Consider the following 26,538-nt stretch of genomic DNA (forward strand, 5'->3'; position numbering starts at 1 on the left):
AATTTAAATATCAAGGATAAATTAAATAGGATGACATACGATAATGACAATTGAGGGTATCGGTATTAATATCAAAGAGACAAGAGTCGATACGAAAATGTGTAGAATTAAGAAACGAAAATTCACGTATCGGTATGTTATTCTTATTTTTTTTCTATTAATATCTTGTCTTGGATAACTCTTGTTAAAAAAAAAAATTACGTCTTGCGAAACTATGTCTACATTTTGTACACTATCATAAGTTGAATTATGCTAGTATGACCTTTCTTGAATAGCAATAATAGGAAGCGCAAAAAAGCATAGGCGAACACGATAGAAGAAACGTTCTTTCATTTCACTCCCGAAAGAATAACGTTATGCCTTTAAATCGAGAAAATCGTATAAACATAGAACGATATACAACGTGTATATCACAAATCTTGTGGTTTATATATTCATTCCTTGTCTTTTAATGCGTTAATAAATCGTTTGAATTATACTTTGTCCGTAATGATTTCAAATTTAATGTTGAATCATGTATACCAATATTGATCGAATTGAAATTTTGTATGCTAAAATGTAAAAATTAGATGCACGGTAGTTTAGTAGATTATTAATAAATTTAATCACTGGAAAATATTGTTTTTCATTCTCTCTCTCTCTTTCTCTCTCTTTCTTGCTCTCACTCTCTCTCTCTCTCTCTCCCGCTCTCTCACTCTCTCGATTGTTTTTATAGGAATGATCTTATTTTTCATACGATCGCCTGCATAAAAAATTGCTGTTGACTACTTTAAGAAATGTTTGCTCCACATGTTGCCTTTCGAGAGTCGAGTTAGAAAAGTCCTTTCTTCTTGTTCTTCTTATCCTTACCATCGACGGCCCTGAAAACAATGAAAAAACTTGTAGAAAGAAATAATTACAGTACAATTACTAAATAGCAGCATAACTTACAGTATTAAAGAATTACAAGTTGCAATTATTTACTGCCCTAGGTTGTATCCTATTTTAATAAAAGGTATTGACGATTTCCTATATACTATTACCATTTGGGTTACTCCAAATATGAAAATATCTAAATTAAATATAAGTTTGTCATCAAATTCAATTGATATTTGCTTTGGAGGTAAATTTAAAAATCGATGCAAATATCGTATGATGTTACGGAGAGTTTAACTTTTCACGAATTTTCTTGTTTAACAAAACGTTATAATTTCGAGAAAACATGGAGTAATGTACATTTTCATCCGTACTTGTGTAAATACAGCGATGTAAAATGTAATCATGCCAAAATCATGCTTCCAAAAATATAGACTTTCATGGCCATGACCATTAAGCCGCATGCTGTTTACAAAAGTGTTATAATTTTACTCTTTGTTATCTGAATGTTAATATGATGCTTATTATACTTTAAAAATATTTCAACATTTTTTAAAAAAAATACAATTCTTATATTTAAGATAGTTATTTGCTATGGTAAAACCTATCGGTTAATAACGATTAACGAGTCATTAAAGTGTTGTAACGTATTTTTAAAACCGAGATAAGTTTACATGACGATTCTTACACAGAACTGCAATAAACCAAAAGTCCCAAGTATAAACATACAAAATTATTGATTTTTCCAGCAATTTATAAAATTAAACGTAATAACATATGATACAGAAAGCATAACATTGAAAGGTGTCAGTGAAAAATGACGTTCGCATTGCGTTTTGTATATTCATAATCACAGTTATAGTAAACGATCAACGCGTTTCTCCGGCCTCTTCCATGTCATTTATATTTACTCACAGAAAGGCTAAAAATAAGGACGACGAAAATGGTTAGTAAATGTTTTAGTAAATCAGTACGTTTATTTGCGAAACAAATTTAATGATGAAATTAACAATGTATAATAATTGTTCGTAAGTAATGACTATTGGTCGTGTGTGGCATTACCCTTTATCAAGCTGTCTCTCGATTGAATTCAAATTTCTCAGAATAATCGTATCAGGAAAGAAATATTAATTTATGTGTAACGGGAATGTCGAGACATGCAAACTGGAATGTACAAATGAAATCATAAAGTAGACAGCTTGTTCAGAGTTTACAATAGCTTTTCATACTCTATAAAATGTAGGCGTTATTGAGTATATACAGACAATAATGTTTGAGTGTTGCGCACGTTGCAATGTATATAAAACTGTGCCATTCATAGGAATATAACGATCTTTTTTCATCTCTTACATGAAAGTTTATCAAACTGTGCCAAAAATATGCCCTTCTAAATATATCTACAGGGCTAACACAAAAATTGGTATTAAGATTCTTTTCAATACAAACCTTTCCTTCAAACTCTTTGATCTAAAATTTAATTTTTTTCGCAACATAAAATCTACTCCTCTTATTCTTTATTAGTATTATAATTAAATGTCATTAACTATCAAATATTAGTCAATGTGGTGTAAAACTTGTCATCCGTATTAAATTCTTTGACAATTAGAAAAGCATCGGTGTTGATAATTGTAAATATCAATTCGTCAGTTCGATCGATGAGTGAACTAACAACGGTGGTTCTCTTATCACCGTTTATACGTTCGTACTTTTGCGTTTAAGAAAAAAAAAGAAAAAAAAAAAAAAAGCCTGCTACATATATCGAAACTAAAAATGTCTGATATATTTTGTAGTGATCGTAACTAGCATACGTTAGCTTTTATGGTAACGTATATGCAATTGTTGAACAAAACTAATCGTGAAATGCGAATCGTAAGAGTATACAAACATGTGTGATGTGTAGTCAGTTTTTAGAATCACGCGTACGCATATTGACATATACAACCACAGTGATGTAAGTCGCGCATGAAATGTATAAAATGTGAGATCGACGTTATTTGGATTAAAAGAATTAGTCCTTAAACACAGCGTCGTTAATTTTTTTTTTTATAACTAGATGCTCGGGATGTTGTATGACAAGCTGTATCTGTGTAGGGCTGTCTTGAGGTGATTTGAAACTGGTGTGACGGCGTAGGAGACTTCCTATCCCTCGGGAACCCTTCAATGTACCCCCGCCACCGCCAGATCCCTCGGAGGACATTGATCCCGTCCTAAATTAGGGACACCCCGATATGGTATACACACAACAAACAAACAAGCGCAAGCATGACAATAACATTCGTCCGTAAAGCATTCTTAAATATGTATACTATCTATGTACTTGTTACATCGCATGAGACATTCAGAGCTAACTTTTAAAGAAGCGTTACAAAGAGGAAAATAATGTAATTTTCCATGTCTGTTTTTTTTTTCGGTTTTGCTTTACACAAACATGTTGTATATATCAATATATCAATATATATGTATATAGATAATATATACAGGGTGTTCGGCCACCCCTGGGAAAAATTTTAATGGGGGATTCTAGAGGCCAAAATAACACGAAAATCAAGAATATCAGTTTCTTGACTGAGGCTTCGTTAAAAAGTTATTAACAATTAAATTAAAAAATTTCGAATCAATCTGAAAAAATTATTTTCGGTTGCGGGGGTCAATTACAATAATTTTTTATGAATAGACCTACCCCCGAAATTCTACCCACTTTCTAGAAAAAAATTCAGTACGGGCGGAACTTTAAACGTTAATAACTTTTTAACGAAATTTCCATCAACAAATTAGTATTCTTGATTTTCGTCTTATTTTGCCCTCTAGAATCCCCCATTAAAATTTTTCCCAGGGGTGGCCGAACACCCTGTATATTGAACAGACGTAACATACAACCTAGAACATATAGAAATTGCACTTTTTCCAAGTATTCAAAAACGATATTTGAAAAAATGTAACACCAATGATTTTTTTTCTATGTAACATTTAAGAGTGATGAGAAAATACATTCGTTGTAGGAAAAAAAGAAATGTAGAAAAGCAAAAGCACTTTGTAATATAACGTTTTTGTGCAGACTTAAATGGCATTAGTATATTATAACGAAAATTGATTAATTAGCTCATTTCCTCAAAATGAAGCAACATTCATTGTACGAGAATATTCACTGAATTGACTTGAATTCAATCAAGTTTAAAAAGACGGTCACAATGTACATTCTTATTAATAATTATTAGTGATTTCCTGCTATTAAACTAGACTATGCTATAGGCTAGCTTCTGCGGAATTTTCATTCGTTTCTAAAAAGCTTTTGAATATTTTAAATTTGTCAGAAAATACGAATAGATTGTAACCAATATTATTGAGATTAGTAGCAGTAAATTATAATAAAGTACTCTTCGTAAAATATTTAATAATATATTCTTTATAAAATACCTTTCAATTCGCGCAAAAAGTGATTTATTTTTGCTTTTAATATTCTTCACGCGGAAAGATACGCGTAACACGATGATTATAAAAATATAAACAATCGAAAGCAGATCTGTTACAGTCAAACGATACTTACTCTTTTGAATTCGCCTCCAGACTGCGTCTACGTAATTCTTCGATACTCTGGCCAGTTTGTTGTTCCCATGTTAATTTCTCAGCCTCGAACGCGCGTCTTTTCTCTTCCAGTTCGCGCACTTGTTGCTCCAAAGAGCGTCGCATCTGTTCGTGTCTTCTTTGCAACTGTGAACAGATTTTTCTCTCGTTAAAGCAACTTTTATGTTGGTTATAATTGCAGAAATTTGCTTATTAAATGAATGTTTACACTTACGTCTGCTTCCGAATCCTTTAGTTTTTGTTTCTTCTCCCGAACTTTCATTTCAAACACTTGCTCCATGTCTATTTCCATCTTTTTCATTTTATTCTCGTGTTCTCTCTTCTCCTCTTCCAACTGAGCCAGGGGATTCCTAAAAAATACGTGAAAATTGTATAAGTGCAAAGTATAAGTAGATACAGAAACAAATGCTGTATATAAACGTTTTTTTTATCTTGCTAACCGTATAGTTTGTAATTTTTTTTTGTTAATATACTATCTACATATATAGTTAACTGCAAAATGAAAATGTAAATTCTGTTTAGACGCAGGACTTGGAATCACGTGACAAGAAAACAAAGTACTAGAGTTGTATCATTCGGGCCAACATCAGAGATAAGTATTCGTTAAAAAATACTAAAATGAACTAAAAAGCAAGCAAATTCGTACGGTATACCTAATAATACTAAATATAGCATATTTTTCTGTTAAAATAAAAAGTACAAATGACATAAAAATTATTTTATACTGCAAACTACTCACAAAAACTAAATGTTTAATTAGAGGGTTCACTACCGATTAAAATGTATTCATCTATCCATCCTAATAACAAATTTTTATGACGAATATTGACAGTTCTTCCTTGAGAAGTTGATACACGGTAATTTCATCTGTTTTTTTTTTGTATATTAACAAATTTGGATAATATGGAGTGAACCCCCATGACTAAATAAATGCATCAAAAACTAATGAGCAGTAAATAGAAACTTGACAAGGCTTGTGCACACAAAACTATATTACACGACCCTGGGCTTATTAGAAGACTTACCACACTGTCATGAAACTGTTCATCACTCCTGGGGGGCACAAACTAACCAATAAGAAATCAGCATTAAAATTCAAGTAGAGGATGTACTATTAAAAAATGTATTTTCAGGATCACTTTCCGTCTCTAGCTTAAACTATAATACGTCGTAACGAGATTTTCTAACATTATTTGACTTTAAAATATGATTTACAAAGGTAATCTTCATCCTTCGATAGTTTGCATGCACAAGCTTTTTTTTTTTACATTCTCGTGGTAAAAACAAAACCAGAATGCTACTAGCTTTTATAATTATTTGCGTTTAAAAAAAAGAAAAAAAAAAGAAAGAAAAGGAAGTCGATAGAATTAACTTATTACAGGATTTTTATTGTTTACGTGTTCATTGTATCTTTTTTTTTCTGTACTTATCGATTACCTAAATGCACATTTTAAATTCTACTTTGAATTCGTTAAATCCTTATTTATTTTTTAATAGTTTCATATTGTAATTACACCGTACAGTGGCCCACGAAAATGTTCGTACACGGTTTCAAACCGGTTAGAATCGAAAATTATAAAATCTAAATAGAAATGCACAAGTTACTAAATTGCTTAGAACTTTTTATAATCGAAGCAGCGACGATTACAAGCTGCAATTTAAGCAAATGGTTATCCGACGAAATATTAATAGTCTTTAAATTGGTATTGCTATTAAGTGTACGAGGAGTTTTGTGTTGAATGTTGTCTTATTCGTTTTTATTTGCTCGTATGCTGCTTACAAGATTAAGAATTGTATTTAAATTATATGTAATTACATTTCGAAAAAATTAATTCTCGTGTACAAACGCGTTTGCGGGCCACTGTATACGGTGGTTTTGTGTCTGGTGAACAACGCGAATAAATTATAGATTCACAACGGTAGTTACACTTACCTATTCAAGACTTTTGTTGGCTTTCCATCCACTCCGACACCCGCTAACGTGCGACATCGGAAATTCTCATAATGCACGTTATTTGTCACGTCTTTCAAATCTTGCAAGTGCGTTCTGATCACCATGTTTCGAAGGGCAATGAAATCGCAATGTTCCAAATTCTCCACTGTTGAAAGAAAAAGAAAAACAAATGACACGCTATTTAAAAATTTTGAAAGTTTTAAACAGAATTACACTTTTAGCGTGTCTGAATTCGTATAATTACGCACCTTCCGCGATTCCCCAAGGGTACTTTCTACCACGAACTTTCCTACCGTCGTGTTCGACAACAGTATTTGCGCCCACTACCGCAAACGGCACTCTGTCTCTAAGAACTTTATGCAGTTTACTTTCCTCCTCTTCCTCTACTTCCGGGAACTCGTAGATTTTTATTTTGTGTTGCGCTATCTCGTTCAATATCTATACAATTCAAAATGAAAATGGTGACACTTTTGATATTAAAGGGTTGGGAAAATCCTATGAAATTAAACGGTGCATGTTCCGTAAATAGAGATGTTGCTATCGCCGCGTAAACGCGTACCTGTTTTTTGAAGTGAGCACATTCGTCTGGTGTCATGGTGTCTGCTTTCGCAATTACAGGTATGATATTAACTTTATCGTGAAGACGTTGCATGAATTCAACGTCCAGCGGTTTTAGTCCATGGCCAGAGGGTGCAACAAAGTAAAGACAACAATGTACTCGACTGTCTGGTATCTGCCTTCTCACTACACGAGATTCGGCATTTAGGAACTCCTCGTATTTTGATTCGATATACTCAATTACTGGTACCCAACTAAAATGAGAATATACATTTTATCGAATATACGTTTTTGCTCTTGATCACGAGTGAATAGACGTATAAATAAATAATTACCAATTGCTGTTGTCGACCGCATCGCCAAAACCAGGCGTATCAACGACAGTCAAGGTAAGATTTACACCGTTCTCCTTTAACAACACTTTGCTAGTTTCTACGGCTACAGTTTTCTTAACCCTAAGGCTAGGTCCAGGGTACTCTGCACTGTATATATCAGCGAGAAACATTGAATTGATCAATGTCGATTTGCCTAGTCCCGATTCCCCTAAACAAACATATCAAAGAGACGAAAATTAAAATAGCGATGCACACACAATAACAGTTACAGAAGACGTGAATTGGTTTTTATCCAGAAATTATTTCAAAGATATATTTTTAAGTAACAAAGAGTACTTTGACCTTTTGGTCATGTACTTTGAACTGGTCAAAGTACCGCGTCTTCTCTTTCAAGGATAAACGTTTCAATTGCTCTATTTACGGAGAAATGGCTATTTATACCGGTACTAATATTAGCGACACTCGGGCTGTATTCTGAAATTTCAAACTTTCGTCTCGACGAACGTTTTTCGCGATGACTCTCACGCCACAGAGCTTACAGACTAACACGGAAACTTTGAAATAAAACAAATACGATGTGAGATACGTTAAGAACAATAAAAAGAGAAGAAAATCTTGAATTTATCTGCGAGATATTCGTAATATTTAGTAATTATAAACTGAACGATAAGGTTCATTTAAGATGGTCGCTGAAAGTACAATTGAGAACCCCTACTGCACCATGGCGGTTTTAATCCAGTCGGGTGGAAAAAATTTACAGCACGTGTTAAGCAGATGCAAGTTTATATTAAGCAATATCCCCTCTAAAATTCAAGTAGCAATCGGAGAGAAACGGATCTCTTTGTTTTTTGAAATGAAAAAGTCTGCGAGAATAAAAGAAATGCAGAGTGCATGTCCATTCGCACAATTAACGCGTTTTCCATATCTGTAAATGTCCTCGACATTTATTAAAATTACAATTATTCCTGCTTAAAGTCTCGTTATTTATTTAGAATTGTGCGAGTATTAGGGTTCTTCTATCGTAAACAATACTGCTGGTAGGAATAGAAAACGAAATGGATTCGTCGTTTCGTAAAAGAAGCGGACTAACCGACAACCATGAGAGTGAAATCGAAACCCTTCTTCACGGCTTTTCTGTAAACTTGGTTGGGTAGGTTCGCGAACCCGACGTATCCGTCGAGTTCTTTGGGTTTGGTCGGCGGCGTTGGCCACGGATAATGCAGCACAGTGGCCTCTTTGTTGGTGTCGTTGGTCCTGCTGGACTCTCGTTTATTGCTATCTTCCGACGCATCGTTTTGGTTCAAGATCACCGTAGACGGAGGTAATCGTGACTTGGAGGTAGGCGCCGAAGACGTGACGCTAGTGTAGGCGGTCGAGGAAGCTGGTGGCGCTGTGTTCGGCGAGGCGAGGGTCGTGGTTGTCGTAGTCGTCGTCGTCGTCGATGGCGTCGTGCTCACCGACGACGGTGCCTGTGACGGCGGCTGAGGTGGCGGTACCGACGGCACAGACGGCGACGATATTATTCCAGGGTTGTCGCCTTTGAAGAACAGCTCACGCTTCGCCTGTATCTGAAAATAAACAGAGACGCACATATGTCCTATTAATAGCGGTTTTAAGCTATTTCCTGATGTTTCTTTTATTTGTACAATTAAGTGGTAATAATTGGGGACGCGGTCTATCGATACGGACGAGGCCTAATCTCGCCATGGTTTACTCTTTGTTCTCGTATTATGTCACTGACTTGGACGAGACAGAAATATTCATCCGTGCCAATAACCGTGGCTGACACGCAGTCTGTACTCCGGATATGTAAATTACCTACTCGATCCCCTGCGTTTCGATTCCGGTTTTATTTCATACCGAATAAAGAGAGCCGTTCGTTTGCGCCCAAGCCTGTACAATTGTTCTAGACCGCTGTGTAACTTTAAACTAGTTTCACAGCGATCATTGATCCAACCGCGGGGAATTTGATCGACCGATTAGTAACACGAGGGGGAGGGGAGGGGTAGGAGGGGATTTATCTGAAAAGTTTATTCTATATTTTTTTTAATTTTCGCTGCTTCGTGTACGTGACTTCACCGTTTCTCAAAAGCTTTATCTCTACATTTATAATTCCTGATAACACTGTTCCTAGTATCTGATATTTAAGGCGATACCGACCTGCTATATCAATTAATGAAATTTATATGGGTTTGGATACAGTTAAAAAGAGTTCTCGATCGAAAAGCAGTTAGGGAATTTTTATCGAGTCGAAACTGTTAGGAAAATTACTGGCAGCAAGCCGCCACAGTGTTCGCGTGAAACGTGCAGCCATCAAAGTGTTCGGTGTAACGGTATCGCCCGAAAAGATCAACAAACGTGCAGAAAAACACAAACAGGGAAAAGATACTCGGTTGTTCGGCTGCGATCGATACGCTTTGCATATAGCATACAACCTGCTATGGTTAGGTTCGAGTACTGCAGTGTCTTAATGAACTTCCGGTCGGAAGTGGCCACTGTTTAAAGTACCAAGTACAGGTTAGAATCGCATGCTCGATAAATCGAGGTATGCACATAACTTGCGCGAAACGCAACGTTAGGTACGAGAAAATTAATTTTATAAAGAGTAGGAAATTGGATTGCAACTCGACGAGATTGACAAAAGACTGAAAATAACGCGTTCGCAAAAGCATGTCGCGTGAAGCGCGCGCGGCCGAACCTTCAGCGAGATCTCGTTGCATTATGGGACGTGAAAGAGAGCCAGGCGGCGGCGGTCTGATCTTGCAGCTACGCGAGAGCGAAACAAAAGCAGCGAACAATTTTGCTACGCCGTTGTTTAATGCCGAAGCGTAGAGAAAGAACGCGCCCAGAGAATCGTAATATGTTGCGCGTGCGTTCCGTTACCATTCGATCCGAACACTGCTCGGAATATAAACTGTATAGCTGGTTCAGGCTCGTTAAGGCGCGGCGGAACGTGCGTAAGGTCAAGGCGGAAACGAATAACGTGCCAGATTTTCTATATGCTCGCTTCGCGGCTTTCTTCGATGCTCGATGCTCAAGAAGCGATTAAATCACGGCTATTCGTAAATAAATCGAAATTAAAAAAATTTAATGGGAGATTCTGGAGGCCAAAATAAAACGAAAATCAAGAATACCAATTTCTTGATGGAGGCTTCGTTAAGAAGTTATTAACGTTTAAAGTTTCCGTTCGTACTGAATTTTTTTCTCGAAAATGCGTAGGAATTCGGGGGTATGTTTAATGACAAAAAATGATCGTAATTGACCCCCGCAACTAAATATAATTTTTTGAGAATGATTCGAAATTTTTTAGTTTAATTTTTTAATAACTTTTTAACGAGGCCTTCATCAACAAATTGATATTCTTGATTTTCGTCTTATTTTGGCCTCTAGAATCCCCCATTAAAATTTTTCCCAGGTGTGGTCGAACACCCTGTATAGAGGGTCTATCTGATCAGCGAGACGATCTCGAGACGATCCTTTGCGGAATCCACACAAGTTTCAAATATCCGTTCACGTCCATTTTTAGCGGTCGTTGTGGTTGCATCGTATTTTTTTCATCTCGTAATTTGTAATACAGATCACATATACACGGAGGCGACTGTGATGCACATAACACCGAGGGGAAATACAATTGGTGCTTCTATCTTATAGTAAAATATTCGTCGTGTAAGGCTGTACTTTCTAATTTGATTTTAAATTCGATCCTAAAATTTTTGCCGCTTATTTTAGAAACGTTGTACCTTGAATTTACGAGAAAAAGTAATTTCCCTATCGCAATTCCATTCGAACGTAGTTTCGTGGACCGATATCGTAGACACGATAGAACTATAAACACCATCTCGGTAAAGTGCAGGTGGTTTCCGTGACCGTGGAACACCTGTCCTCTTTCTTCTCTTCAGGCACTGATAATGCACAGATAAGGACACGAACGCGCGATTCTCTTCACGACAGATGTTTACCGTGTTAAGACAGATGTTAACTAAGCTTTCTCGAATTAAAGTAAATGATAGGCCAGCGTGTACAGTTTCGTGGCATATTTACAAACATCGATCGTTATTAATAACAGCTACTTAAGTAAAATTGGATTTGATAACTGATAGGTCGCGCGCTCACTAGGTCAGACGTTGGACCGACTCGTTATTTTTATAAATTGATTTTATTCAATATTCGAGATCATTTTTGCCCAACGCTGCTACCCATGTTCTATTAAACGGTACACGGACACAGTAACTACACGTTTACGCTTCTAGGGGAGTCTCGAAAGAAAATATTTTCAGTATCCTGTTGATTTCCAAACGGAAATTCCGACGTTATTCTCTTGTGCTATATTTGTAAAGTTGTGATCGTCTGCTAGGAATGGGTGGATGATTTGTTGATAAGAACGGTTTCTGTGTCAAGTACAGTTTCCAGGCGCAGCGAAGATATACATATAAACGATTGGTGTTGAACAGAACCCTTGACAACAACTTGTCGAAGGAAATTTCGATCGATCTTCGACGCGCCAAAGAATAAACAAGTTACGAGAAACAGAAAACAGAAAAATTCAAATAGATAGACAAATTTTTCGACGAAATTAAAGAATCTGAAATCGTTTTGGAAGCATTATTCGACCGTCTTCGAAACTGTTGACGATACTAAATAACCAAAGACTCGATAAATTCTGAAATAAAGTTCGGAATAAACTTTAATAGAGCGATAGACGCTTTGAGCGGTTGTCGTTTTACTCTATCAAGCATGTGTTTTTTCGTGGCTTGTTAGCAAAGCTGGGCTTGGCTTTAAAATAGATCAAAGCTACCTTTTTTGTTCGGAACAGCAACGTCTCGTATACTTATCATCTTATTTACTTATTATTATTATTTTCCCGACCATATAATACATACATTAGAAATTAATGTTCTCGGTACTCTATCATCCAGTATGGTATCTTCTTTTTAAATAAAATGCCATAGAACAAGTGCACAGACAAAAATGTGGCGCTGCTTCGTTGAGGTTAGGAACTCGTGAGAATCGTAGTACAGAAAAGGAAAGGAGAGGGCGCGTTTCGTCGGGGCCTGCTAGTGGACTCATCAGAAAAGTCTTTCTAGCAGAGTCCTGTCTTAAACGACTGGGATATTGGGAAGTCGGTCGAGCGCTTGTGAGAGCGCGATCCCTCTGGTGGCGAGCATAGGAAGCGACGCCACAAAAAATAAAAAAATATTAATGGTAGTTAGAAAAGCGAGATGTTGACAAGCGTGTACGTTTCGCTCGAGTGTCTAATCTGCATTATCTGGACACGTAATTTGCGTTACAGCGTCACGCTTTTGCATACCAATGATGGCAATGGAATCGTAAAACCGATTACAAGACCTGGATTTTTTCATACTGGCACTGGTCGACCGCGTTCTACATCGAGCTTTTTGTCGGAGTGTCTTCTTCCGTACTTGTGAACGCGTGGCATGCTTTTCAAAATACAATACCGCAACCGTACAAGAGAAATATTTCTCCCTTTTCGAGCCGACTGCGCCGCATCGTCCGTACTTACATTACAAGTCTGTGAAAACGGACAGATTCGCGTTTCAATGTATTTCCCACCATCTGAATTACTCCACGCGGCCTTGGATCATAAACTGTTAAATTATAGAAACGATAAACAAGGATTTATCGCTACCGAGCACGAGAAAACATAAAACAGTGCACTATTGCAATATTTATTACTTTTTACTTGAAAAAGAAATATTCAATACTATACCGATAGTATATCTCTAGCACTGTTATGTAAATAAATTTTTATTTTGTAAATTTCAAAACTAGGGATCGTTTTAAAAAACTGCCCTCACTTCCTGAGGCTTCCTTTATAAAATGTGTAATTTCTAGCGTGGCCGTATCGTGTTTAACGTATCAAGTAGCTATTAAAGGTCGCCGAGCAACCAGTTTCAGGTAACTCATCCATGTGTTCACGGATGTTACGCTGCCGTCCTTAGTTAAAATGTCCTATCTCGCATTTTGTCATTCTTCAAGATTTCAAAACTTAAGAAACAAACTAACCATTTAAAATTTATTACGCTGTCTTGTTTTTCCAAGTACAATACATACTATCGAATCTCGTGAACGTGAAGATGTGGCGATTTTAATATACGAAACTTCATTACGACGAGGAGAAAAAGAAAAAAAAAAGTTGACATTTTGAACATCGAACCTACTCGTAACCTATTTCGCGTAAAATTTGTTCGTTAAAGGCAGCATCTTCCAACATGGCATCCACGTGTCCTCGACCCGTACGAATCTCCTTAATTAATGCTCTGTCGTAAGGGCGGGAACGGCTTCGTGAAATTCAACCGTCGAGAGGTTGCGTCTCGCACGTGCCATCACAACGTTCTAGCTGATTTCGTTCAATTAACGTTGATTACCTAGGAGCTCACCATTCCAAACGAGCCACGGTGGGCAAGATTAAGCATCGAGGCACTTTGAAATCAAATTGTTAATCCCTGATATCAACCAGCAGCAGTTCACCGATACCGACTCGAAACGATACGCACGCAAGCAAGCATTCTTCATTTTCAATCTACCTAAAAAATTAAATTAAAAAATTTCAAATCATTCTGAAAAAATTATTTTTGGTTGCGAGGCTCAATTATAAGCATTTTTGGTGAATAGGCATACCCCCGAAATCCTACTCACTTTCGAGAAAAAAATTCGGAAAGGTGTGAAATTTTTCGGCGAAAAAAAAATTTTTAATTAATTCTGAAAAAATTATTTTCGGTTGCGGGGGTCAATTATAATCATTTTTGGTGAATAGACATAACCCCGAAATCCTGTGCATTTTCGAGAAAAAAATTCAATCCTGTTGAAACTTTAAATGTTAATAACTTTTTAACGAAGCCTCCATCAACAAATTGATATTCTTGATTTTCGTCTTATTTTGGTCTCTAGAATCCTTCATTAAAATTTTTCCCGAGGTTGATCGAACACCCTGTATATTTGAGATAACCTAAAAAGCATTCGGCATCTATTCCTCGACTATTTTTCTCACTCTTTATTTTGTTTAAATTAAATTCAGTCGCTATTTGTATAAAATGTTACGCGAAGGGTTGAAAATGTCCACGGAAGGAACAAGGAACACGGACGTTGTTTGGGATAAAAAAAAATGGGGTGAAAAACTGGGACGCGCCCTGCTTTTCTGAAAGGGTACTTTGTATGTCGGACGTGTGTGCAGATGGTGGGTTTCCCCTTCGTGTTCCACGGAATCTGACTAGGGTCGTTTCGATATACATTTATACCATGGCAGAGGTACAATCTTGTGTTTGTTAATAACCAAACAAACTTGGAAAAGTACCTTAAAAAATATGTCAAATTATAGGTTAAAATGGAACCTTCTATATATTCGAAATTACCCACAAAAGACACTAACCCAGACCTAACTTAACCTAACCTAACCTAGAATCCACAAAAGTTTTGTAACATTATCAGTAATAAAATAAATAGATTAAAAGATACTACAACCAATATGAGAGCTGATGTAAGAACTTAAATAGTTAAATATAGCCCAAAATTTAGTCACTTTATAATAATTATTCAAAATAAAAATGTTTGGTAATTCTTTAGAAAACCTAAACCTATATTATAACAATTTCCAAGGGGCCGATTTCAAAACAAGATTCTACTAGCAATCAAATTATTGTTACAATTTTTTCTGCATCTGCGTTAAACATTTGTTGGACAATGAACGTCAAGCGTTCGATTCGTTTGAACTCTGCCCGAATTGTATCTCTTTCTTGGTTCTGAGTCACGAATTACAGTATATTTTCTTATTGTATATGACGCACGAGGGTGGGACCCTCGACTAAGCCGCCCCCGTGGTTACACGAGCCTAGGCCCTCTTTCAAAATACATGTACGAGGGGTGACCATGTGCGCTTCCACAGTGATTCTCAAATTTTCAGATATCTCGACTAACCAGAGTCGGTAAAACAAATCCACTACGTACACGAACATTTTGTGTGGTTCGATTATTCGAATAATTCACGAGTTTAAATTACTAGACAGCTGTAATTGCATACGTCGTTACTCGTAATTAATGTTACCAATAAGTTCCACGGAATTTGGTCGTTAAAGGGAGGGTTAAAAATAACGCGTTGATGGGACGTGGCATAAAGAATTGAAAGCACATGCTTGACGCAAAAGAGCATTAAAGAGGAATTAAAAGCAAAGTCCCTCTCGCGAAAGCCCATGAAAATGGAGATAAGAACGCTGCCACGCCGCCATATGTATCACCCTCGCAATGTTATTACTCCACGCGCCCTCGTGCGCATCCTAATAGCAAATCTCTCTTTATTCCCCATCGTACTCTTTTCTGCACCAATAGCATACTACACCAGATCAAATAGAGCGAACTAGATCCTTGAACAAAACTTTACCAATTCGAGTATTAATCTTTCAAGATATAAGAATTTCAGAAAACGTACAATTCACTTTTTATATTTATCTATTTACTGGGCATATATACTTTAATGGAAGATTCTAGAGAGAGAGGCTTCGTTAAAAAGTTATTAACGTTTAAAGTTCCACTCGTTCTGAATTTTTTTTCTCGAAAATGCGTAGGATTTCGAGGGTATGTCTATTCACCAAAAATGGTTGTAATTGACCCCTTCAACTAAAAATAATTTTTTTAGGACGATTTGAAATTTTTGAATTTATTTGTTAATAACTTTTTAATGAAGCTTCAGTCAAGAAATTGATATTCTTGATTTTCGTCTTATTTTGGCCTCTAGTATCTTCCATTAAAATTTTTCCCTGGGGTGGCCGAACATCCTGTATACTGTGTGCATCGTCGAGATTCGACTTGGCTGTACTCTGCGAGTCAACCAGTTTTCTCACAGTCGCACAGAAAAGAGAATAAATGGAACGATCACGTGGTCCTTTAAGCGGAGTCTCCGTGTGGGAAGAGACGAGCGACCTCCACTGTGTCAGAGGTATAAAATTTGATTCTTTGAGAAACGAGATTGAGTTACGCAGTCATCAGGTACGTGACAGACCTCCATCCGCCATCTGGAAGTTGTAACGACATCCATGGGAAACCGTGATCTCGCACGACTAAATCTACGCGTCAAACAGGCAGTTAAAACGATTGAAAATCACAATTGATAAGCCAATTGTGTCTACTTCGTGTGTCCCCCGTTGTCCCGACGTGTTAACGAAATTTTATCCCATGAACCTTAATTTACGCATTTTACGTTTCGAAAATGGGGATTATTATAATAATCTCAAGGTGCTTAGAATTTTGTCTACCGGCGTAGGCAAATATACCGGTATTCCTGAATTTCAAGTATCTGTAAGGATATACAATAATTTTTGGTATTTTATATTTCGATAAAAGTCCCTCGTGAAAAGAAAAGATGTAGCTCGGGCTTACCGACGTGGTGTCGCCGTTCGCCTTTTCCCCGTCTAGTATCCTCTGCCTGAGGGCAAGCCTGTCGAGACTCGCCAGCCTGTAACTACCACCGACTTCGCGATCTCTGTTCAATCGTTCGGCCGTGCCGCTGCCGTTGGAACCGGCGTTGAAGCTGGACGTGTATTTTGGCAACGTTGGTGGAGGCACTTGACGCGGTTTATCACGATTCAGCATCGAATTGCTGCTGCACAAAAACGACGAATTGTTCGACGCAGATCGCGTAGACGACGACATGCTGATCGAAGTCTTTATGCCATTGCTCTGAGCGCCGGCGGCAGAACCGTTTTGATTTTCGGTCGACATTTCTACGAGAGTTTCACGCGATTTACTGGTCAACGCGATCCTCTCTGTCTTTCTCCTTGGTCCGTCTATACCGACGATGCAGCTTTTATATTGGTCTTTTTCTATCGCCAGACAAACCGACAATGGAGGTTTAAGTCATATTTTCAGACCTTTTTCTCTTTTATCTGAGAATACATAAGGGGGATCGTGAATTAATACGATCAAGTTCGGGCAAAAAAAAAAAAAAAGAAGAAAAAGAGAAACGGGCGTGCCTACCACAAAAGGTGTATACTTTCGTAACGGGCGAAAATATGTCGTGCTTCTTTTGCTTCTCTGACTTGATATTGGTTTCTGCGATCCAAGAGACTGTTGCTTAACGCGTTCGAGCCGTGGATTCAAAAGGAATGGTTACGAAGCATGTATCAGTAAACGACACAAAATTTTCAGTATTTCTACAAATAAACTTTTTCCCAATTTCGTCAGAGAATTCAAACAGTTGATTAAACGAATAAAGATCTCTTGGACAAAATGATCGTGAATAGGAAAGGCAGTACGAAAATGATGGATTTCGAATGGAAGTTTTAAAATGCGTTCAACGACGATATTTCAATTCGTAGACCAAACCATGATTTACCCACGGGAACGCCTTCGTTACACAGAATCAGCAGAAACCATATCTCACGGTCATAGACATTACTGATAATATTACCAACGCACATTATGAACGTGCAGACGCATATAGATCTACGACCAACGTCGGGGGTTAATTACTTGGAAGAAAACAACGAGTACTCACTGTACGCGCTTTACACGCCAGATCTGTCAGGCTCGAAGGAAAAATTCGTGTACGCGTGTTACAACAGCACTCTCGTGCAACAAAGATACGTACACAACGCGACGCGACGCGAGGCGAGGCGAGGCAAGGCAAACAGAGAGGATGCGAAAAATAGCATAAACGGAATAAAGAGAGAAATTGTGCATCGGTAGCGCTGCGTGGGCTCATGAACGCCGGTGCTGCTGGTGATTCACGCTGTCGGCGAACCGGCCGAACGTGGCCACGTTCACTCTCACTTTTCTGTGCATTGTTTCATCGTCGACAAACTCTTTCCGTGCACGAAAACTTAAACGACGTTATTCTTCGTTCCGCCGATCGCGAGGCAAAACAAAAACAACGAAGGGGGGGAAAAAGTTAAACGACCTTTGCCAACACACACACACTCTCACACACGCACTGTACACACCCGTCGCGCGCGTACACGCACACAACTCGGCCAACGAAAGTTGACAGCCAACGGCGACCGACACACACGACGCGCCCGACTCGAATACACTGCGATGCCTAACGAACGACCACGCCTGACGCAGCCACCGCCGGTAGTGGGGGTAAATCCACTACATCGCCGCTTGTGCACCTCGGATAACCAACGTGGCTGCCTTTCTTCTCTGCGCATGTATTCCACGGTATAACGACGACCAATCGCGACCAACCGCACGAACATCCTGCCAGATGAGCGAATATATTGTTCTCGGTACGCGTTTTCGTTTAGCGTTTCGACGAATTGCGTTATTACGAATCGCTTTTCTCCGCTCGAAACCGAAAATCCATCTTATGCCAACCGTATCTAAGCAATAGCAACATTTATGTTCTCAACATTCGAACCAGACGTATCGATTCCTTTTACCAAAGATTTGGCGAAAATGTTTATTTAACACCTCGAGTACGACGCAACTTTCAATCTCTAACGATACGATAAAGCTTGTCACAAATTTTAATGATTTTTAAAGGAGTTACGTCACAGAAACCATGTTGAACAAGTGGTAGATATGACATCTGTACGGTCTTTAGATGATTATGGATTGGTACAAATGTAGTACGAATGTCGTATTTGAAGGGTTTTAGAAATTATTATTCCAGCATCGCCGTAGTATTGTCAAATATAGTATATTTGAGCAGTAATTATAGTAAAAATAAGCGTATAGAAGCGTTGGTCTCATTTATCGGCAGTTTTCGCGAATGTTACCACAGACGAGGTATACGAGCAAACGTTGCATCGAATGGATTTTTTCGGCCCATTTCTCTAGGGCTCTAGAGCCCCATTACCACATTCGTGTCACTCGCAACGTTACCAACCGGCTATAGAAACAAACACAGGAAGAAATGACAGAAATTCTTTTGTTCTTTAACGGAATAAAAACTGTATGGTTCACAGTTTGAACAATTCATAACAATATATGGCATACGAATAATGAAAGGGATCGATGCTTTCTTTTTTAAATATATGTATATACCTGTGCGAATAATTTTTCAACTCACTGTATGCAGCTTAATAGTTCGATGCTCTTATTAGTTCGTAGTCCAATTAAGGTCACAATGATACTTGAAGCATTCTGCCGCGTACTTCCTAGTGTCGTGTTAGAATACCAAGCATGACAGCCGGGTTAAGTCGACGCCGCGATCATTGACACCGTAAAAAAATGAAGTTGCGCGAGAAGATGCGTAGATCACTGTTGTTACATTGCAACCGTGATATAAGCTCTTTGAGAGAACAATCATATTTCGAGATAACGAAACGTTACCAGACTCTGTTTTCTCATTTTATTTTAAATCAATGAATCCGCCGGGACATAACATTAACCTACTTCCATCGTTCACCATTTTATTCTTCGACCTAATATTCGTTCGTGTAACGTAACACGAACACAGATAAGGGCGCCGAAAGACCGTTGATCGTTACTACATCGAACTTTGCATACGTTGTATCCGAATACCGATATGTCGATAAAGAATCGGTACCGTCACGATAATTAAATAAACGTGCAGTCGGTGCACATAAGCGTTCATCCACCTACCACCCTCGACGTACGTATACAAACTATATACAGGGTGTTCGGCCAACCCTAGGAAAAATTTTAATGGGGGATTCTAGAGGACAAAATAGGACGAAAATCAAGAATACCAATTTGTTGATGGAGGCTTCGTTAAGAAGTTATTATCGTTTAAAATTCCGGCAGTACTGAATTTTTTTCTCGAAAGTGGGTAGAATTTCGAGGGTATGTCTGTTGACCAAAAATGATCGCAATTGACCCCTGCATCAGAAAATAATTTTTCCAGAACGATTTGAAATATTTGAATTTAATTGTTAATAACTCTTTAACGAAGCCTCCATTAAGAAATTAGTATTCTTGATTTTCCTCTTATTTTGGCCTCTAGAACCCCCCATTAAAATTTTTCCCAAGGTTGGCCGAACACTCTGTATGTATAGGGTGCGTTCGACTAGATATCGGTTTGAAAAATTTGTTATTAGTGCCAATGAGAGTATAAAAAACGAAGGTGATGTTGAATTTCTTAAAGAGAGCTAGAAATTGGCTTTTTAGACCAAAATGCTCCGGATAAGAGGTTACAAACACACTAGAAAAATAATTCGAGTAACATAACTACCTGTTGAGAAGAATCGGCCTGTCGGCTATTGTATCTGGCAAGAATTGCCGGGTTCAGACGTTGTCTCGGCGCCGTCGGTGCAAACATTTTAACGATCCAAATGACCGAGCCCGTTTCTTTTATTAATTTCCAGTTTCACCAGGATCGTCTTTCTCTCTCTCGACGATGAAAACAGTCGATCAGGTTTCACAGATCTTCCAACGTCCGTAACATTTTTGGCAATCGTGTCGGTAACGATAACGCGATGATCTAATCGGAAATTGCGGCGCAAATACAGGTACGAACGCCTCCAAGTATACCTTCGTTCGATCGGAATTGTAGGTTCAACAGCCAAACACCCGTATGGCCCCGTAATCAAATTCTGACTGCTCCTCCGCTATTACTTTCTTCTGCTTAAACACTCGCGTACAGCTACATCTCACCGTTCTTTATCGCGCTAAAGATGCGATAATCCCTCGTTATCGCAATTACGTTACAAGAATCGTCACATCGATAAAACGAAAAAGAAATACACCTTGCATCTTTTACGCGTTACTCAGTGATTTCGATTACGCATCGATGCCGAATGAATCATACGTGCCATCGAATGTAACTGTTAAATGTGAGTCGCGTATGTAAACAGGAACAAAATGTCACGCTCAAGAGTCGAAAACTGGTAGTGATTCCGACAGGGACCGGATGTACCAGAAACCGCGTTTCAAATTCAAACCAACATCGAGTAAACAACACCTGTCCGTTCTACGTAAAAGTATGACATAAACTACGATGGGGGAGAAAAATAATAAAAAGTTAATTAGATAAATTAATAGAATAGGCGGTTAATTTTGCCCCTGACTGTAGGGGAACGATGAAAACGAATTCGGTTCGAAATCGGTTGCGCGATCCGAATACTCGTAGCCTCGACGGAACGTACTATAGATCCGTGATTTTAGTATGGCGAACACGATGCGCGTTTCCATGCGTGTTGCTCGACAATCGGAATGCGACTAGCCTTATCAGAAACTTACCGCTGCCGTGATGCCCGAAGTGACCGTTGTGGATGTGACGTTGTCATCGATGCCGCGATCATCGTCGTCATTGTAGAAGCGTTTATCGTGAAGAATGCGGTCGTCCAACATCCGCACGAAACCGGAAACAGAATGAGGAAAAGGAGGAAGGAGGAGCACGATAAAGGGAACAAGGATAAGAGAAATAGGAACGGTGATGCACGGAAGAAAGGAATAAAAAGACCAATTTAAGTTAGTCCATCGTCAACATTAAGTTCCTGTTAATAAGTGCCTACTTAAATATTATTTCTTTCACGCGCCATTGCCTAACCCGTACGGTTGCGCAGTAACCATGTGCTTTTAAGATTTAAACCGAAGTTAATTGCCAAAATCCGCACCAACTTTTTTACGAACCGATCATATAATCGATCCCAGAGGCGAACAACTGATTATTTTAAGCAGCGTGAAAGTACATCGTGTGCAGTCTTGCAATGCCCTCGTTCGCAAACCGATCGATAATGCTCAGGTGGCAAAAAAAGGAACAATATTTCGTCAATTTGCCTCGAAAGAGGACACGTCGCTACTGGCACCGAGTTAACTCGATTATTATTATTATTATTACGGTGAGATGATGATCTCGATCAATTGCGGCGCAGGTACGGTATTCATATACAGGGTGTTCCGACAACCCTGGGAAAAATTTTAATAGGGGATTCTAGAGGCCAAAATAAGACGAAAATCAAGAATACCAATTTGTTAATGGAGGCTTCGTTAAAAAGTTATTAACAATTAAATTAACAAATTTCAAATCGTTCTGGAAAAATTATTTTCGGTTGCGGGGGTCAATTACAATCATTTTTGGTGGATATACATACTCCCGAAATCCTGCGCATTTTCGAGAAAAAAATTCAGTACGACCGGAATTTTAAACGTTAATAACTTTTTAACGAAGCCCCAATCAACAAATTGGTATCCTTGATTTTCATTTTATTTTGGCCTCTAGAATCCCCCATTAAAATTTTTCCCAGGGGTGAATGAAAAAATTAACTTGTATTTTCAATCTTTCAGTTCCTCGTTCCATTCGACTGTAATGTAACGATCCAATTAAATAGTTGGTTTGAAACGCTACTGTGAATGACCAATAATGACCCACCTAATCGCACTTTGTCCATTTCAACGGGAAACAAACTTCTTTAAAGTGTATTCGTCATATTAACATTTCGCCTAGGATAATTACAATAACGTTAACATCCTCATTATATCCAAACGACCGCAAGGTTCGTTTGCATAAAACATTTACAAGAAACATGTTTTTCTTTCATACGAACACGAGTAACCGTATTTCCGTTTATTCCTTATTACTATCGAATCGATTACGATTTCCCTTACAAATTAAGGATCGATTATGTAGACTCGACCCGAGAGAATAACTAATCACCGAGTAATTAACGAAATCAGAAGCAGGCGCTTACGTGTATTCTGCGAGATAAACAGCACGGTAGAAGTTTCCATTTCGATCATCGAAAACGATCCCCCTATATCGCCGCTATCGAACTTTTTCTTCGGGCGTGCTGAAATCACGGGGAACACCGCGCGAAGACCCGTTGCGAACCGAAAATAGATACCGCAAAAAGCAGAGGAGCGCGAAAATTCCGTGGTCGGATATCTCAAGTATCGTTGGATTCCCCCTGCATTTGTCGGGACATCGGTTGAACGACAAAAACGTATTTAAAAGATTCTAGCGTCAGAAAATTTACGATCGTGAATACCGATGGAACAACAAAAAATTCCAATTCTAATTCACCGAATAATCGGGAAAACTCGATACGTTCCAGGGATACATATTCCTAATATATTCGCAGCGCTACAAAAGTAGGGGAAAACTTGAGATTTTATTACGAACGAAGCAACGATTGTGACGTTAGGTCTGGTGCATTCGCGTAGAAGGAGAAGAAGAAGAACAAGCTGGAAATCTCACGGACTGTATCGATACGAAACGATTAGGTGGGTGAAGGATCAGCGGCTGGGCCCGGTGCATCTGTTTTCGGTATGCACTTTATCTTTCGGCGAACCCTTTGTCCGCCTCGGACTGTAAACGCGACGCGAACGCAGGGGATTCGTTTCCACCGGCGGCAACTGTGCACATGACCATTTCGCGACGAACAAACGATGGGCAAGACCGATGGAGTATGGTGATTTTTACAGCGCGGAGATCGGTTAAACCGCGATGGCCCCTTAAAACACAATCCACACGAGTAGAGCCGCGTAGAAACTGAACGGCGAGAGGTAGATCGCGAGGAAAGAGTGCGTTCGACGGATCGATCCGACTGCTCTTGGCGTGTTTACAAGTCGAATACAGAAAGTGTACTAAAATCTTGATGAGGCTCTCGCGGTTCACAATCAGGCTTCTCGAGCCTCTCCGCGTGTTTCACGTGCCGACCAAGTGCCCGACTGTTCCGAGCGCAAGACAATTATAATGTTAAATGTACGGCTTGCTGCCTCCCTCTTTCTTTTTTCCCTTCTTTCTATTTTACGGCCAGAGCACCGTGCACCGCGTCTTCTAAGGTACAGTCAATAGCTCTTGTCCACTGCTATCGATACGATAAACCACTTAAAATTCCTTCCAATTTGTATACACGAAACTATACAAACGTTTACATTTGTAACATTCGACCAACGAAATATGTATGTTAAACTGGACTATTTTATATATGCAGGGTGTTCGGGCAACCCTGGGAAAAATTTTAATAGGGGATTCTAGAGGCCAAAATAAGACGATAATCAAGAATATCAATTTGTTGATGGAAGCTTCGTTAAAAAATTATTAACGTTTAAAGTTCCGCTCGTACTGAATTTTTTTTCTCGAAAATGCGCAAGATTTCGGGGGTATGCCTAATGACCAAAAATGATTGTAATTGACCCCCGCAACTAAAAATAATTTTTCCAAGACGATTCGAAAGTCTTTTTTTTCACCCAAAACTTTCAGCACTTACACGAATTTTTTTCTCGAAACTGAGTAGGATTTCGGGGGTATGTGTAATGACCAAAAATGATTGTAATTGACTCCCGCAACCGAAAATAATTTTTTCAGAATGATTCGAAATTTTTTAGCTTCGAGATCAGACGAATGTACAATAAATCATATTTAGAGTGCATCACGAATAAACAAAACTAATTAAAACCGTTCTCAAATCTGTTTATCGTCATCGTACAACAATAGAAAAAGTAGCTGCAACTTTCTTCCGCTACTAAACGAACGAGTGCGGGTTTTGAAAAGAAAAGAACAAGAGGGTCAGTCAAGATGTCATATGTACTATTACCACGGTACTTCACAGTCCGGTATACATGCATATATATGTGACAGATATGATTTCACCGACCTGTGTAAAATAATAGTTTAATATTACACGTATCAAAGAAAACAAGATACCGCATAACGCAACTAGCAAAATGTGAAACAGAAGGAATCTACCAATATACTACGACACTATATTGTTAATATTTATCGTTAGGATATTCACTCTAACAATTTCTAAATAACTAAATAAATAAATGGGAAGACTACAGAGATCGTCTCTCGGAAAAGGTTTCTTTTCATTTCCCTCTTGTTTAACTTGAACTAACAATCTACATCGCGCTATTTAGATTAATTGTCTGCGGCCGAATATATGGCTGTGATAAATGAGAGCAAGTTACTTCCAAGTATACGTATATATTGCAAAACTTGTTCAAATTCACAGTATTTTACGGTGAAAATAAAAACAATATCATAAGAAACCTTGTAATCTTCACGAGAAACGAATATTTCTAAATTTCTGGTTTTCGACGAACAATACATTTAAGTTATCTCCGATTATACATGAGCAAACGTGATGTTTCCAATCGAAATTTAACCGATGGTATAATATTCTTGTCAAGTACTCGTGACAACTGGAAATCATTTATTATCATCTATGTTTCATGTGTCATCGAAATATTACGGCTACATAAACGTCGTACAATGTTGCGTGAAATTATATATCATAGACAGGCTTCGCAAGAAAAGAAACCGACACGACATATAAGAGAAAAATAATTCTAAAAAAAAAATATGATACTGACTGACGGTTAATAACGTAAATCTGAATTTCAAGGGCGTATTAGTCCTGCGGTAAAGCGAAGAAAAAAACCAGTAACACGGTTCAAGTGGCTAAATTAAACCAGTTGAGACCATTTCGCGAAATAGTTGGTAGGTTAGGTCGGCTGCCGTATTGACCGGGCAGTCACGGCGCTGTGTATTGACGCAAAAATTTGGCGCCCTCAAAATGGTCGTCCTCACGACTCATCGAAATTTCCATGTTTACTGCGTATCGAAATAAACTTTCCATTACTTACCACTTCTCTGCATCGTTCCGGCGAATCGTTACTACGACTCATTAAACATAACTCTGCCGATTGAACAACGTGAGATAAGTTTTAGCGGACAACCACCGACGTATCCATCGACGCGACACCAATAGCCTATCACGCACCCGTGCACTCGTACCTTAACTCAGTCGGACAGTCTGTCTGGCATGTGTTTTCAAACGATCTCCAAGAGACTCGAATGGAAATCGAGACATGCGTGCGCAGAAATATGGTTATGAAAACCGTTCACCGACGTTTCACGGCGCAATGACATTCCATGAACAACGGATCGTCAGAGCAACCGCCTTTACACGAAATTTCTTTGTTACAGAAATTCGAATCCCCGATTCAAACTTGGCGATCGGATGCACGACGAATTATTTATCGTTTAAATATCGTAATCTCACGGTTTCAACCAATATTTCAATTAACGCAATTTTCGTATCGTTGAATCGAAATAAGTATAATAATAGACACGAACATTGTCTCTGAAACTTTAGTACTACGTATTATTGATTGTCAATGGAACATTCGAAATAGACCATATCGACTTTGCATATTGTTCGCTGAACGTTCTATGTTTATTTGAATGATATGTACTAGTAATTAAGAATTGTATTTTGAAAACCAGAATGCGCGCTTTAAACGTGAGGACCACCTTAAAGGATAGGAATAATTGGCTATGTTCAGTTAGGAATACTATACTACAGACATTGAACATCGTGTTCTATAAGA

The 26,538-nt window shown here is 38.3% G+C and overlaps 1 protein-coding gene across 10 annotated transcripts; it reads right to left on the reverse strand.

The window, feature by feature from the left end:
* Positions 1 to 647: 647 nt before the first annotated feature.
* Positions 648 to 26,057, reverse strand: Pnut (septin 7-like protein pnut). 10 transcript variants are annotated; one of them, XM_076781515.1, is made up of 11 exons: positions 17,789 to 17,902; positions 16,672 to 17,177; positions 8,375 to 8,852; positions 7,285 to 7,492; positions 6,951 to 7,203; positions 6,640 to 6,829; positions 6,371 to 6,536; positions 5,463 to 5,504; positions 4,652 to 4,787; positions 4,400 to 4,563; positions 648 to 860 (listed from the first exon to the last, which is right to left on the reverse strand). In XM_076781515.1, the coding sequence occupies exons 2-11, from the start codon at positions 17,011 to 17,013 to the stop codon at positions 812 to 814; spliced, it is 2,028 nt and encodes a 675-aa protein (XP_076637630.1). In that variant the 5' UTR covers positions 17,014 to 17,177; positions 17,789 to 17,902; the 3' UTR covers positions 648 to 811. The 10 variants fall into 10 exon arrangements, with proteins under 10 accessions (XP_076637630.1, XP_076637631.1, XP_076637629.1 ...); XM_076781517.1 differs by lacking the exons at positions 648 to 860; positions 16,672 to 17,177; positions 17,789 to 17,902 and adding exons at positions 1,426 to 3,062; positions 20,432 to 20,796; positions 20,908 to 21,103; XM_076781513.1 differs by lacking the exons at positions 648 to 860; positions 17,789 to 17,902 and adding exons at positions 1,426 to 3,062; positions 20,432 to 20,472 and having other exon boundaries at positions 16,672 to 16,894.
* Between the last annotated feature and the right edge of the window lie 481 nt (positions 26,058 to 26,538).

This window comes from Colletes latitarsis, chromosome 14, assembly GCF_051014445.1.
Source record: "Colletes latitarsis isolate SP2378_abdomen chromosome 14, iyColLati1, whole genome shotgun sequence".
NCBI lineage: Eukaryota > Metazoa > Arthropoda > Insecta > Hymenoptera > Colletidae > Colletes > Colletes latitarsis.

What these genes read in the sequence shown, in the direction of transcription:
- Pnut (XM_076781510.1), bottom strand. Translation starts at nt 17,013, where the DNA reads ATGTCGACCGAAAATCAAAACGGTTCTGCCGCCGGCGCTCAGAGCAAT. An exon ending in TTTCACTCTCATGGTTGTCG is followed by an intron (nt 7,493 to 8,374) that starts GTTAGTCCGCTT and finishes ATGTTTGTTTAG; the next exon opens with GGGAATCGGGACTAGGCAAA. An exon ending in TAAAGGATTCGGAAGCAGAC is followed by an intron (nt 4,564 to 4,651) that starts GTAAGTGTAAAC and finishes ATCTGTTCACAG; the next exon opens with TTGCAAAGAAGACACGAACA.